The sequence below is a fragment of the Ruditapes philippinarum genome, unplaced genomic scaffold, assembly GCF_026571515.1.
Source record: "Ruditapes philippinarum isolate M1 unplaced genomic scaffold, ASM2657151v2 ctg4189_1_1_1_1, whole genome shotgun sequence".
Lineage (NCBI taxonomy): Eukaryota > Metazoa > Mollusca > Bivalvia > Venerida > Veneridae > Ruditapes > Ruditapes philippinarum.
Genome location: NW_026856450.1, coordinates 10,239 through 23,683, shown reverse-complemented (window position 1 = coordinate 23,683; position 13,445 = coordinate 10,239). Strand labels below are relative to the sequence as shown.

Below are 13,445 nucleotides of genomic sequence, written 5' to 3'. Positions count from 1 at the left end.
ACGAAAGTCATTCTAGCGTTGACATAGATTTGATCGGCATACAAGTTTTGATTTTCATCTAATCAGACGGTAGAATTTGAGAAACCACTCATATCCTGCTTTGTTACAACTTTTCCGGCGACCTTTTCTTGTATTTCAGGTAGAAAATTAAGATTTGATTAAAATTATTGGATTATAATGTGCTTAATGGATTATATTTTGTTATTCGTGAAAGTAATTTAAAAAAAAAGAATTGTGGATGTGTTCATTGGATATCGTTATTTTGAATACAAATAGTGACCTATAAAATAGCGTGGAATTTAAAAAAAATAATTTTGAGATGAAATAAACTTTGATTAATTTAATATTCAAAAATGTAATTTAAAGCATTCAATTATTGGTTTTGTTAATTTAAAATACGAAAAATGTCCAAAATTGTAATAAAAATAAGGGCATATCGCGTACTTTACACTTCTGTGTAAATCCTTTCAGTACAGCTTTGACAATACAACAAGAAACAATCGGTGTGTACTCGAAAATTCGAAATAGAATACTGAAATGGTTCGTGAAAAATCAGTTTTCGCTGATTAAATACGCCCCTATTTTAGGAATTGCTGTCTTCTAGGTTTACGTGTTAAGGACATTCTTCAAGAAATTTGTTCTGTTCATGAATATGATGAGATGTCCTATGCATCAGTTACACGATGGTGTAAGAAATTTCCAAGCGGTAAAGTGGCATTAAAAGATGCACCTTTTTGCATAATAAAATATATTTCTAAAAATCATAGCAAAAATCAAGAAAGTTGTATCTTCTAATGCAATACTTACAGTCGGGCAAACAGCTCGTGCAGTAGGCATCTTAAATAATCTGCTCATGTCATTCTTAAACGGAATATGAAATAATGAAGAAAATGAGTGTACGATGAATACCCCATCTGCTGACAGAAAAACAGAAGCGTCTCTGGGTAAAAGCAGCCAAAACATTGCTTAAAATGAATCCTAAATACAACAGCTGATCGTTCTCTAAACTATCGTCACTTGTGATAAGACATGGGTACATCTTTATGAGCCAATACATAAGTTTTAAAACAAGGTACGCGAAAAGGCAATGCATAGGCAAGCGTACCATGATTGTCAGACAGGTCGTGTATCTCATTTTCATTATCAATCAAGGTCCTGCTTGACAATTGTTGTACCAAAAGGAAAATCTGTCAATAGCAAGTTTTACAAAGGGGTTGTACTTAAAAAACTGAGGAAATACTTCAACAAACAATGGCCAGTAACGGATCTTTTTGATGTCCGGCTGTTGCACGGCAATGTTCTTTGCAACATAGTGGGCATTGTACGTGAACTTTCTAAAGCAGGAAAAAGTGATTGAACTTCCTCACCATCATATTCACCAGATCTTGCCCCCCTCCAATCCCCCGCTGATTTCTTTCTATTTTCAACAGAAACTGCAAAAGAAGTACCTTGCTGCAAGTATTATATCGAACCTGTAGAGATCTTAGGCCAGCCATATTCCAGTGTCTCCATGGTATCCTTAAAATGACTATCAAGATGTACTTGATAATTGAATGTAAACGCGAAATGGTGCAAAGCACATGCTGGGGAATAATTTGAAGGAATGCGATAATCAGTTTTGCGCTACTAAAATACCTTTTCACAAAACGCATCGAACTGCATTACAATTTTGACACGCCGCGTAAAATCAGGCGATAAAACTATCCTAAATTTTATATCGCGTACTAACCGACGAACCAAAAACAACGTTACGTGAAAATTTATGAGCATCATATATGAATTATAGATTCAGTCATTGTTCAATCTGACAAAATACAACGATGATTTAAAAGGGCGTCTTGCTTTGCATTATTCTGAATATTTTACAAGGTCTTAAAAGGGAAATAAATGCTAAAATATGAAAGTATCGTCTTCGCTTTTCGTCAGCTTATCTAAAGCTTATTACGTGCCAAAAACAGCAATCGGGCAACTCTGAAAAAACAACAACAAAAAACAAAACAATTGTTGCAACAAGAGCTAACATGATAATTTTGACCCTTGTCAGTATACATCTATGCTGTTATTTCTTTATTAAACACGCATATTGATAATCTTTCAATTGCTATTATATATTTTTACTCGCTCGAAATGTACACCTGTTTCCTAGAGTTAACATGGTTTTCATGTCAACTAAGTGAACAAGTATGAAAGCGCACTTTTATAACGTTCTTTCTTTGTTATTGTTAAGATCATGAGTGGAAGTGAATGGGGACGCTTGGATTTGCTCAAAACTGGTGTAAGCATAAAGGAAACACAAACGTTATACCAAAAATGGGCTTGCAGTTATAATAAGGTTAGTGCAAACACGATACAGATTTCTAACAACTGTATTATTAACGCAAAATGAATTTCAAAACCAAAGATATCCATTCCGATTTAAGACAGAAAAAGACCTATTGACCTAGTTTAATTGGGTTTGTTGATAATTTAGTTTTAGATCTTTGTGCTGTACCACTTCCTAATTTTATTCGTTTGTTATCTGAAATACATCAAGAATGTCATGTTATGCTCTCAACGTTTAAACAACTATTGCAGGACTGTGAACTATTAGGTTATAGTGGACCGGCAAGAGTTGCACAAAGGGTTGCCGATTTATTTCCGGTGGATGTACGAGACAATGTTAATATTCTTGATGTTGGGGCAGGCACGGGCCTAGTTGCTGTTGAGGTATATTTTATGTATAATAATTGCATAAGTTTAATGCGTGATCTATATTATGTACTATAACACGTGTAGTCGTTATATATACTTGTAATAAATGCAAGCCAAGATGTTTCGCAGCGTTCAGTGCCAATTTACCTTGCTAGATACTTTGAACATATTTATTTATTTTTATTCAGGCCTAAGTGATAGTTACCATAACTTATTCTTTATCTTCTAACTGTATTCTGTTTTATTTGAACATATGGTACTGTTGTGAACGTTTGTCATATTCTGCTAATGCTTACTCATAAAAATACAATGTAAGTGAAAACTGAGGATCATCACTGCCAACGTATTACAGATATGACAAGCAAATTTTCAAGGAGCTTGTTCATAGATAACATAAGATTAATGTTTCTTATATATTTATTGTCGAATCATTATTATATTTTAGTTGAAGAAATTGGGATTCAAGAATTTAGATGCCCTTGAACCAAGTGAACCAATGTTGTTAGAAGCAAAGAAAGATAATCTTTACAATAACTATTATCAGGAATTTCTGACAGAATCACCGACAACATTGTCTGGTGGTATGTACTGTACTCGTATATAATCAAATGAAAATTTAACTTCTTTATTGTAGAAGAATGAATTCCTATAGAGTTTCTTGATGATAAAAAAAGTCTACGACAGTAAGGATTGGATTTGATACCTTGCAAAATAAAAACTAAGAATGATCTCTCTGAACAACACTACTTCATTGACACCGGTCGAAAATATTACACAGTAATTCTAATTTCGGATCTTATACCTTTTCTAAAAACACAGACTATAAAAAAGGTTATTTTGAGTGCAATAAACATCAGTCTGATTCTGTTAAGGATGTGTTTTAAAAATGAAAATAATCAGTGAAAGTTATATTATTGATACAAAATGCTGAATACTAAGTAGATGTTTTATATGCATTTCACCATAATTTAACATGGCATTGCTTTTAAAGTTCCCCGTGGAAACATAACGCTTCTTTTCCTTAGTTGTTATTGGCGTCCGCGCCGAAGCGCGGCGCCCCTTATGGAATGAAATCAGATTTTGTGAAAGGACGACAGCAACTTCTCGAGCCTGTTAGTCGGTCATGATAAAAGCCGATCATTCCGATCGGTATGAGGGTGCTTGATTATTAATTAAGAATGAAATGTCGCGATATGTACAATGAATAGCGAACTGGAGAATTTCGCAATGCAAACATTTTCAAATGAAATAACCTTTTCCGTCAATCAATCGCGCTCTTCGGAGGTTTTTATTTATAATTTTTTAGTACACAGTGGGTTATTATGTAATGTTATTGTTGTACATGTATCCGAAAGCTGTAAATAGAATGATTAATCCTATCGGTAATTCCCGGTCTCTCCCGGTCTATTTTGACCGGGATTTACCAGTGACCAACGAATAGTATCACACGTTTATTGTCTGGTCTCTAGTAGATGTTTGATATCGTTACAGAACAGAACAAATATTTTACAGATAAATAAGCTTTTTTTCCAAAATGAATATGTGTCACTCAGTTTGGTTACGCTCAGATTATTGATTATTATTATGCATAAACATACAATTCGAAAAAAAACCCAAAAACAACAACAATAGCATGTTTCATTTTATCTTTATGAGATAAAAACAATAAATATGTACAATGATTGAGAAAAAAGGTACATTTTTATGGTATTAATATGACACTATCAACTTTGAAACATTTTATTTAATGTTTAGTGTTTAGTGTTTAGTAAAGATGACGAGGAATTATGCAAAGTTACAAATTAGATTTTATGAATTATTCAATTGATATAGTTTAAAAAATGATAAAGAAAAATACAAATGTACATGCCATTGGTTTAAGAATAAACAATATTATATATTGAAAGATTAACCATAATTTACTGACTTTTATTTCAGTTTTGATATGACAATTGAATTCTTAAAATTTATTTTACAATTTTAATAACAAAAGAGTAGTAAACGTAAAAACTCAGTATTAAAAAAGCACATAAAAACAAAAGAAAAGAAAACAATATTCATAAAATCTGTATTTTTTTTATTATTAAAATAGATATTACAATTATTGTATAATAAAACTATTATGCTCAACATGATCAACATGGTAATATAACCAGTGTCATATTTTTACTAAGACTTTAGTGTGAACAGATACCTTAAGAGCTAATAGCGATAACATAATAAGGGACAATTTCACAAGTGTGGTGTTGATCATGCGTTACACATATGAATTATAAATGATTGTATACATGTATATCCGTTACTATTAATAACCACGATCATAAAGAATAATTAACAAGTAATATTTTAATCTCTAGCATGCCAATCAAAGTTCATAATGAACTATGTATTTCGTCCGTTCATTCATAAGTGATATACAATTCTGGTAAAAACCAATTAACCATTGAAAAGATTATAAGAATATCTTGTCATCATATGTCTACTAGTTCATCGTCACTTGCTGCATTTCTTGCTTGGACGCCCTTTGATGTTTTGCATCAATGCTTTTCTTGTTCTTACATTTGTTGAATCATTGATACGAATCTTATCCAGATACATATGACGTCATAACCGGAAGTGGTATTTATGGAGAGGGCGCTCACGTTCCATGCAAGGCTTTGTACGAGATGATAAGGCTGGTTAAACCAGGTAAATGGATAGGTTCAACATATTCTGTTTTCTGGTCCTTCGGGATCACTTTTATGTGTTGGAAATTGAGTGCTGTCAAGCCGCCGGTGATAGGGGGCCCGAGGAATGTTGCACTTTTCATTATTCCTCATGTACAGACTCAATCAAACAAATTCGCAATTTACATGTAATTTGTCTGTTTTTAATGCTTCCGATGGATCACTTTTTTCCAGATATTTATACATCATCATGTGGCAGCCGTAAACAGTTTCACCGTACTTCACTTCAGTGTTGTTATACTTTCCTTGTTCTTTGGGTCCATATATTTTAGCACTTTTAATTGTTGAAAAAAGTTTTCCTGTGCAAGGGGGCTTGAGGGATAATCCCTCATGTACAGGTTCAATTAAACCACCGAATCTGCAACTTTCATTTGCTATTTTAAAATTTCCGAAGGAGCACTTTCTCAAATATTGATTGATCATTTATATAGAAACCTTCTTAAACATGTCAACGATTAAAGCTGTATCACTATAGACACTAGTGAAAGAATGGTGTGATTCAAAAGATCGTTGTTATTATAAATTGTCCCGGTAGTCTGCAATAAAAAGTGCAAACAAATAAATGTTTTAAATAAAAGTATCAATTGTCATTTTTGACATGATACTTGAAACACACAAAATTTGTATGGCATTACCTATGTGCGTATTTCTGGGAAGTAATCGTGCGATTATGTTTATATACAGTCATATACTCGTACATACATTTATTTTTCAAACGCATTTTGATTTGGTGTCATGTAAAAGTAAGTTACTGTTTAGCCATTTACCTGAACTATCTTTCCTTTTTTGCAATTAGTATTTTGTATAGTTTTGCAATTTCATATTCAGAGCAACTTTCCTCCGGAAATGGGCATCCAACATGTCTTTAAGCCATTATTTAAACATTATGATACTTAATACTTGCTCTTTCTGAAAAAAAAAACAACAACAACAACAATTATTCGTTTTTTTCTGAAGGCATAATGTGCCTTTACCAATTTGTATTCTAAAGGCGATTCCATATGCCACTAATATCAAGTCAAATCAACCGTGACCGACCTTTATTCACCCGGTTGTTCTGACAATGGTCACATACGACAATTCCATCACCCGAGTTAAGAACGGTAATGGTCAGGTGTCATCAAGGAGCCTTACGGTTACTGCATCTTAATTTATGTTGTTGTTTTACATTCTATATTTTAGGTGGATATATTATTCTAGCAGCACGTCATGAAGTTGTTAAAATTTAAACGAGATCTAAAAACTTTTAAAAACCAAAATTATGGATAAACTAGAAACAAACCCGGGAAAGGGAAAAAAGGGTAAACGTGCCCGTTTTTTAAATTTTTAAATTCAAAAGAAGGAGGGAAAAATTTTTGGTCCCAAAAAGGGGTTTTTAGAACAATATTTTTACTTAAATGCATTTAAATATAAAACAACATATAAGTTTACTTTTGGGAAAAGTGTTTTTAAAATTTTGTATAAATAGTTCCTGATTTCGTTTTAAAGCATAGTTCCCAAAAAATTTTTAAAAAAATTGTTTTAAAAATTTTACCTGTGCAATAAAGTATACTTTAAAATAAAATAAATGCTTAAAAGTCATACTTTTCCCTCTGTTTGGAAAAATTAAACCGGAGTGGTTGCTGGGGGAAAAAAAACCCACCGTACTCCCTTGCTTTATTACATTTGTTACATTGTATCTTAATGTGTATGCACGTATCATTAGGAAAGTATCATTCATCGCGAGTGATCTAGCAAAGGTCCCATTTAACTTGTTATTTCTTTAAAAAATAACAAACAAAGCTCTTGTCATTAAAAGATCTGCCTAAATTAATGTTCTAAAATGAAAAAGAATTATTGATAAAATAAAATAACTTTTTGCGAGCAATCAATCAAAGCAATTCAACCTGATACTTCTAAGAAAACAAATCCAGAAAACTATAAGCTCCGATATCATTGACTGATCTATATTAAACATTACAGAACATTCTTCCTACAAATCTTCTAATTAAAACAACGACATTAAAGGATGCATAACATTGATGTGTTAATTGAAGCATTTAAGAAATAGTCTATATAATGAATACCCAAAATTAAAACCGTTTGTATGATTCGCATAACATTTGCTCTACGTTGACACAATGATTAAACGATTATTTCTCGTGACATCTCGCTATTAACAAAAAAAGCCAATTCAAAACTAAAAGAAAAGTTCAGGAACTTTGATCAACACATCTTAGTTACGAAATGCATTAAACGCATACATAATATATAAAATCCGCCTTTGACATGACAATACATTACATGAAGTCTGTGTATGACATGGTATTGTTATATAGATGTAATGTTAAAATCTAAAATTATTGTTACTATATACTGAAATCTGACAGAAAGTTAGTACTTATTTCATTAAATTCACAATACCAAATCATGCGATTTTACCATTCTTTCATTTAGCATACGCAATAATTTAAGTCAAATTGGGAGGTAATAAATGATTATTTTAGGTCAGTTTGAACAACAGTTAGATCAATCAGAATGTCATTAGGAAATCTATTCGTTCTTTCTATTGCAATAAATTTTAGATGGCAGTTGCTATGTAAAAGAATGCACGTGGACGCAATGCTGACTATGAGTAGGAAAACAAACTTTAATAAAAATTACTTGTCAGTAATAGAAATACACTTATACTGAAAATTAAATTCTTAAGAACTATGTTAAGTATCATTCACCGCGAGTGATATATCAAGGGGACATTTACCTATTTATTTCGATCTCCGGGAGATACTCTGGTAGTTTAGCGCGGAGGAAGGTAGCCTAGTACTTGTGTAATTCTCAAGGAACGATGTTTAGGAAACTACCCAAATACTATTGGGAAAAGGCGAAAAATGAAGCAAACAAAAAAACCTTGTTATTTCTACAAGGCTCTTGTCATTTAACAAACTGACTTTATGTTCTAACATAAAGCAGGATTATTTTAAGGATTTAAGATAAAACAAAATAGCTTTCTACGAGCGACCGATCAACGCAATTGAACACGATACTTTTAAAAAAACAAATTCAGAAAACTAAGCTCCGATATCACCGTCCGATCATTATTAAACATAACAGTAGTTTCTTGTCACAAATATTCTAATTAAAACAACGACATTAAAGGCGTTATTATAATATTGGTATGTTGAGTGAAGAATCTAAGAAACAGTCTTTTTTATGAATATCGAAAGTAAAACCATTTGAATGTTTCCGTAAAACGCTTTCTTTACGTTGACAGAAGGACTGAACGATTTTTTTCTCATGACATCTTGATATTAACAAAAATAGAAACGATCATGAAGTTTTGATCAACACATCATAGTTACTAAACAAATGAAAAGCACACATAATATATAAAATTCGCTTCGACATGGCAATACATTTCTGTTCATGTCATGGTATTGCTATGAAAATGTTACGTGAGCATCAAAAATGAGAATTTGCAGAAGAAATATATTAAAGTGAAGTGGTCCAAAATTGAAGGTCTATTTTACATAAATGATATTACTGTTATTCGTGGTAAAAACAAAACATGCAAGGTTTATATTGGTGCTAGATACATGGTCCGACATAAATAGTAGATAATAAATTCTTCTAGAACAATTTATTATTATTTGTCTTATAAAATTAATGTTTACACTAGATTACTTAGAGCTCTGCCAACATTTTGTTTATCAGAATATATAAATGATACATTTATAGTTTTGTCACTCTTATAAAAAAAAAACTTCTTATGGAAAATGAGCCTATTCTAGATCAATCTAATTCAAGTAACCAATCAGGGTTTTGAATGGAATTGAGGCAAACCGTTTATCAGTGAGTTATTTTACTCGATAAAATCGATCAGAAATATGTGCCAAAAAAACGGAATATCCGTCAGTGAAATATTCCAACGGTACGAAATAAAGCGTCGTTTCTTTTTCAAGAGTTAGAATTAGAAACTTTACAGTGTTCATTTTGACATTTACATATGAGAAAATTATCTAAATATAAAATCTACACTAGGATAAAGAACCTAAGTAATAGTGTTAATTTTCGGATCAAAAAGTGTAACAGTAAGTTTATTACACCGAAGCACACCTTGTTCTTGTAGATTGTTCTCGTGACTCTCGAAAAATGTTGAACCAAGTCTCCAAGGCTTCATAACATCTGATTCCTTTCCAAATTCCGTTTCATTTTATTAATTTCCGCCCATTGTTTTTCGTTTACGGCACGTGCATTCTTTTACTTGGTGAACATATCGAATGGCACTAACGTGTCACATTGAAGGTTCCCTGATAACCACCGTATAAACATATTTGTGGATGCATCAAAATTTAGCAATTTCAAGTTAAATGTTGAATTCTTCTTAACCCGGTACTAGAGGTCATGGACGGTAGCTTGCATTTTCCAGTAACTTCCATGAACAGGTTCAATAAAACCGGATGTTCTTTAGGAATTCTGTGTTTTTTCTATTTTTATTTTAAAGTTTCTACCGGCGAGAAAGCTGGAAATAAAGGTTGGATGTCTACCACTTAATCCTGGACCCTTTATATCTTTAAGGATACCATGTTTCGGTATTACATCGTAAGCAGAAAATCTGACTGAAAGTTAGTACTTATTTCAATATAAGCGACTATGTACTATTCTTTTATATTGCAAACACAAAATTTCTGTAAGTGAAAATGTGCGGTAAATAGTGATTTAACATGACTTTATTCAACTATCTGTAAGAATCAAACCCCCTTTTCTTCTCACTAAAGCATATATAAAAATGTACATGTAAAATGATAAATAAATTATTCGAAGTTGTTAGAAGGGACATTATTTATAAGTTACTATCATGACAAATGGGCTAAAATCGTTCCTTTATACTTTATAGACTGCATATTGTGAAATAACGACTATTATAACTATGTATCCTTAATTGAATATGCATCATGGAAATAGACATGTCAAATTAACACAAAACTTAATAAATAACAAAAAATAAATCATCATCAGCACAAAATGAGTATAGACCGTCTCGCCACTAATATTACATTAATAAACATTAGGAAGTGTACTATTAACTATGGTGGCTAAATTTGGTACCTTTTGTGTGTCGCAGGGCTAGCGACAAACGAAAAGGGGTTTTTTTGGCGCTTTGTCGTGTTTTCCTAGCGAAGGGACGAAAGAAGAAAGTCCGACAATTTTCCCCTTTTTGACGCTTTGTAGTGTTGTCGCTTAGAGAAAAATTTGCCCCACAAAACCCGTCCCAAATAAAAAGCCCCCAAATAGAAAAATGTATTAAAAGTCCCTTTGTTCTTAAATTTTGTTTGGGGGTTGGAAAAAGCGGCGTGGATAAAAACCTTTTGATCGAACACGTCGCCCAAATTGTTAATGGGGAAAGGGAATGATTACTTTTTAATAAAAAGTGAAAGGGTTATTATAAAATTTTAAAAAAATTTTAAATGATTTTTGTCATGTGAAGTTTTGGGTTTGTCTCCCAAATTTAGTCCTTCTGTCTCTACCTACGGGTCGCATGTCTTAGTATTTTCATAATATACTCCTCAAGGAATTTACCATTAATGGTTTTATCACTCTCGACCTTTTCATTTTCTATGTTACTTATTAACTAATTGTAGTAACTTGATTGCCTTCATTTTTTTAGTCAGACGGATTAAACCGCTCTTAATTTCATATCAGGTACTAGCAGACCAATCAAAAACAAGGTTACGTGGAATGAACATCATGCTTAAATTACAGATTCAGCAAAGCGTTCTTTCTGTCAAAAATACAACGGTGTTTAAAAAAGGCATTCTCCTTCGCATTCCTTATAAATGAGACATAAGTGCTGAAAACTGGAAACAATAACTTCTGCGCATCCCGTTCGTTTATCTAGGTGTTGTTTGCTTGTCAATAAGAAAACTGGACAACTATGACATTTTACCAAATAAAGAATTTTATTTTAGTGATATTAATGATATATGTAATAGTTACCGTACGAGGAATAGGTCTGCATAGTATTTACAGACCCGGTGGCGATTTGAAGGCCGAGAGAGCGTAGCGATCGAGGTCTTTAAAAGGCCACCGGGTCTGTAAATACTATGCAGACCTATTCCGAGTGCGGTAAACTATCTTACCTACATGCTCTTTTGTTTTTCTATCCATACATCAGTTTTTAAGACGGTATTTATTAATATTACTCACAAGAAACATATTATGTATGTACTTTATCATGTTTAAGAAAGCATTCCAAAGCCATGCAAAGATACCATCGGCTACGCTCTTGTTATTCATTCGTTCACAAATCAGGTGTTATTTGAATATTCTCGTGTTTTTTCGTGCGGTTTCATTATGTAATAAGGTCAGGTAATGTACTTGTTGAGTTGAGTCACAGAAAATGAAAACAAAACTTGTCGAGTAGGCAAAGGTAAGATCATTATTTTGATATATGAATACTTAACACATTAATAATATATACAAATATTGAGGATAATAAAAAAGTTTCTAATCATAATATAGGGAACAATTTGTCTTTATATATAATAAATTCTATGGTAAATAGATGATCAGGCTATTTCTAAAATAATTAAAATATACGATTTTTAAAGGAAAGTAAAAGACAGGGTTCTATGAATAAATATTAGTTATACATGTAGATATACCGTCATGTAATTTAGGTTTTCTGTTGTTGTTGTTTTTTATGATGTCTGATTTTAAATATTTTTTTAGAATTTCATTCATGTTTGGAAGAACTGGTATACAAAAATCCAAATTTAATGTAAAAAAAACTGGGGGGGGGGGGGGGGATGAGAAAAAAACGGTCCACTGAAAGTAATATTTTGGGTAAGAAGATGCAGAAGAGTTGACTTTGAATCGATATGCACCAATCGTCGTATATATCCATAATGCAGAATTGTTAAAATAATGCAGGAGTGTGCAAAATAAGACATAGTTGTGGAAATAAATGCCGAAAACTAGTATCTTATGAAGCTACATGTATATGGCTCGGCAATTGTGTTAGGTATACCGAAAAGCAAACTATAAAGAAAGGCTAAATGTGCGTAATATCGGCGAAACACATACTTCAGGGTCAGAATATAGTAGCCAGTTCGTTTTGTTTTTTCACAAATAATCTGGAATATATCTTATGGGGGTCCTTACAGCAGTATGCGCTAATTTATTTCTATTAATTTGATGAAATGTACTTTAAAATATATATCGACCCTTTTTCCTATTCATAGTGGTCACTGCCCTGCCCCTCCCCCCCCTCCTATATAAATTTGCACATTTCAGCGTTATTTTTCAAATTTTTTGCGTTTACAGTGAATATAGTGTGTAATGCACGAGTTTCTCGACTTCGCAAATTTTCTATTGTATAGCGGACAATAGAACAAAAACAGGTCGGTATATATTTGCAGACCTGTTAAGCGGTCGGTAAGTGATTTACTAGACAGCTTTTAACAAAAAGAGCCGGTAGGTAAATGTATTTATTGTTTAATGGTGTGCTGAAAAAACATACAAGTCTATAGACGTGGCAAATATCACATTAGCCAGGTCCATTTTTATACAGTAATTGAATGGGTTTCAACTGAGTAATAGAGGTAAATTGTTTATACTCCAATGATTTATTAAGTTTGAGCATAAAAAATATCGCCACGAAGCTGCTAGCTGTTCTTTAAAAAAAAACGTGTTGACCTGTCAAAGTTAATTTAGTGTTCATCTAGGAAACACGGCAAAAATACATCAACATAAGTATTACAATATCACATGAATTGTGTTTGACGGATGAAAGTAGGTATGCATTGTTTATGACAGTACTGGTTTTGTTAACGTTACTAATTATCATTGGAGTGATTGGAGTTAGTTCAGTAGGAAATGAGTATAATCATATCACATAATTTCATTCCCAAATACTAGATAACTACCTTACCAAACTTGTTTACTGTTTACTTTATTACAAGTACATATTTTGTAATCACTTAGTGTTTTAAAATAAATTTTTCAAACACTGCTTTTGTAGGAAAAACTGTTGGATACACAAGAGAGTCG

At 32.2% G+C, this 13,445-nt stretch overlaps 1 protein-coding gene across 1 annotated transcript; it reads left to right on the top strand.

Moving 5' to 3' along the window:
- Positions 1 to 6,658, top strand: LOC132746573 (uncharacterized). The gene is made up of 6 exons (XM_060735773.1): positions 1 to 139; positions 2,228 to 2,332; positions 2,575 to 2,706; positions 3,137 to 3,272; positions 5,284 to 5,379; positions 6,600 to 6,658. Exons 2-6 carry the CDS (start codon positions 2,231 to 2,233, stop codon positions 6,644 to 6,646), a joined length of 513 nt encoding a protein of 170 aa, XP_060591756.1. The 5' UTR covers positions 1 to 139; positions 2,228 to 2,230; the 3' UTR covers positions 6,647 to 6,658.
- Positions 6,659 to 13,445: the final 6,787 nt, after the last annotated feature.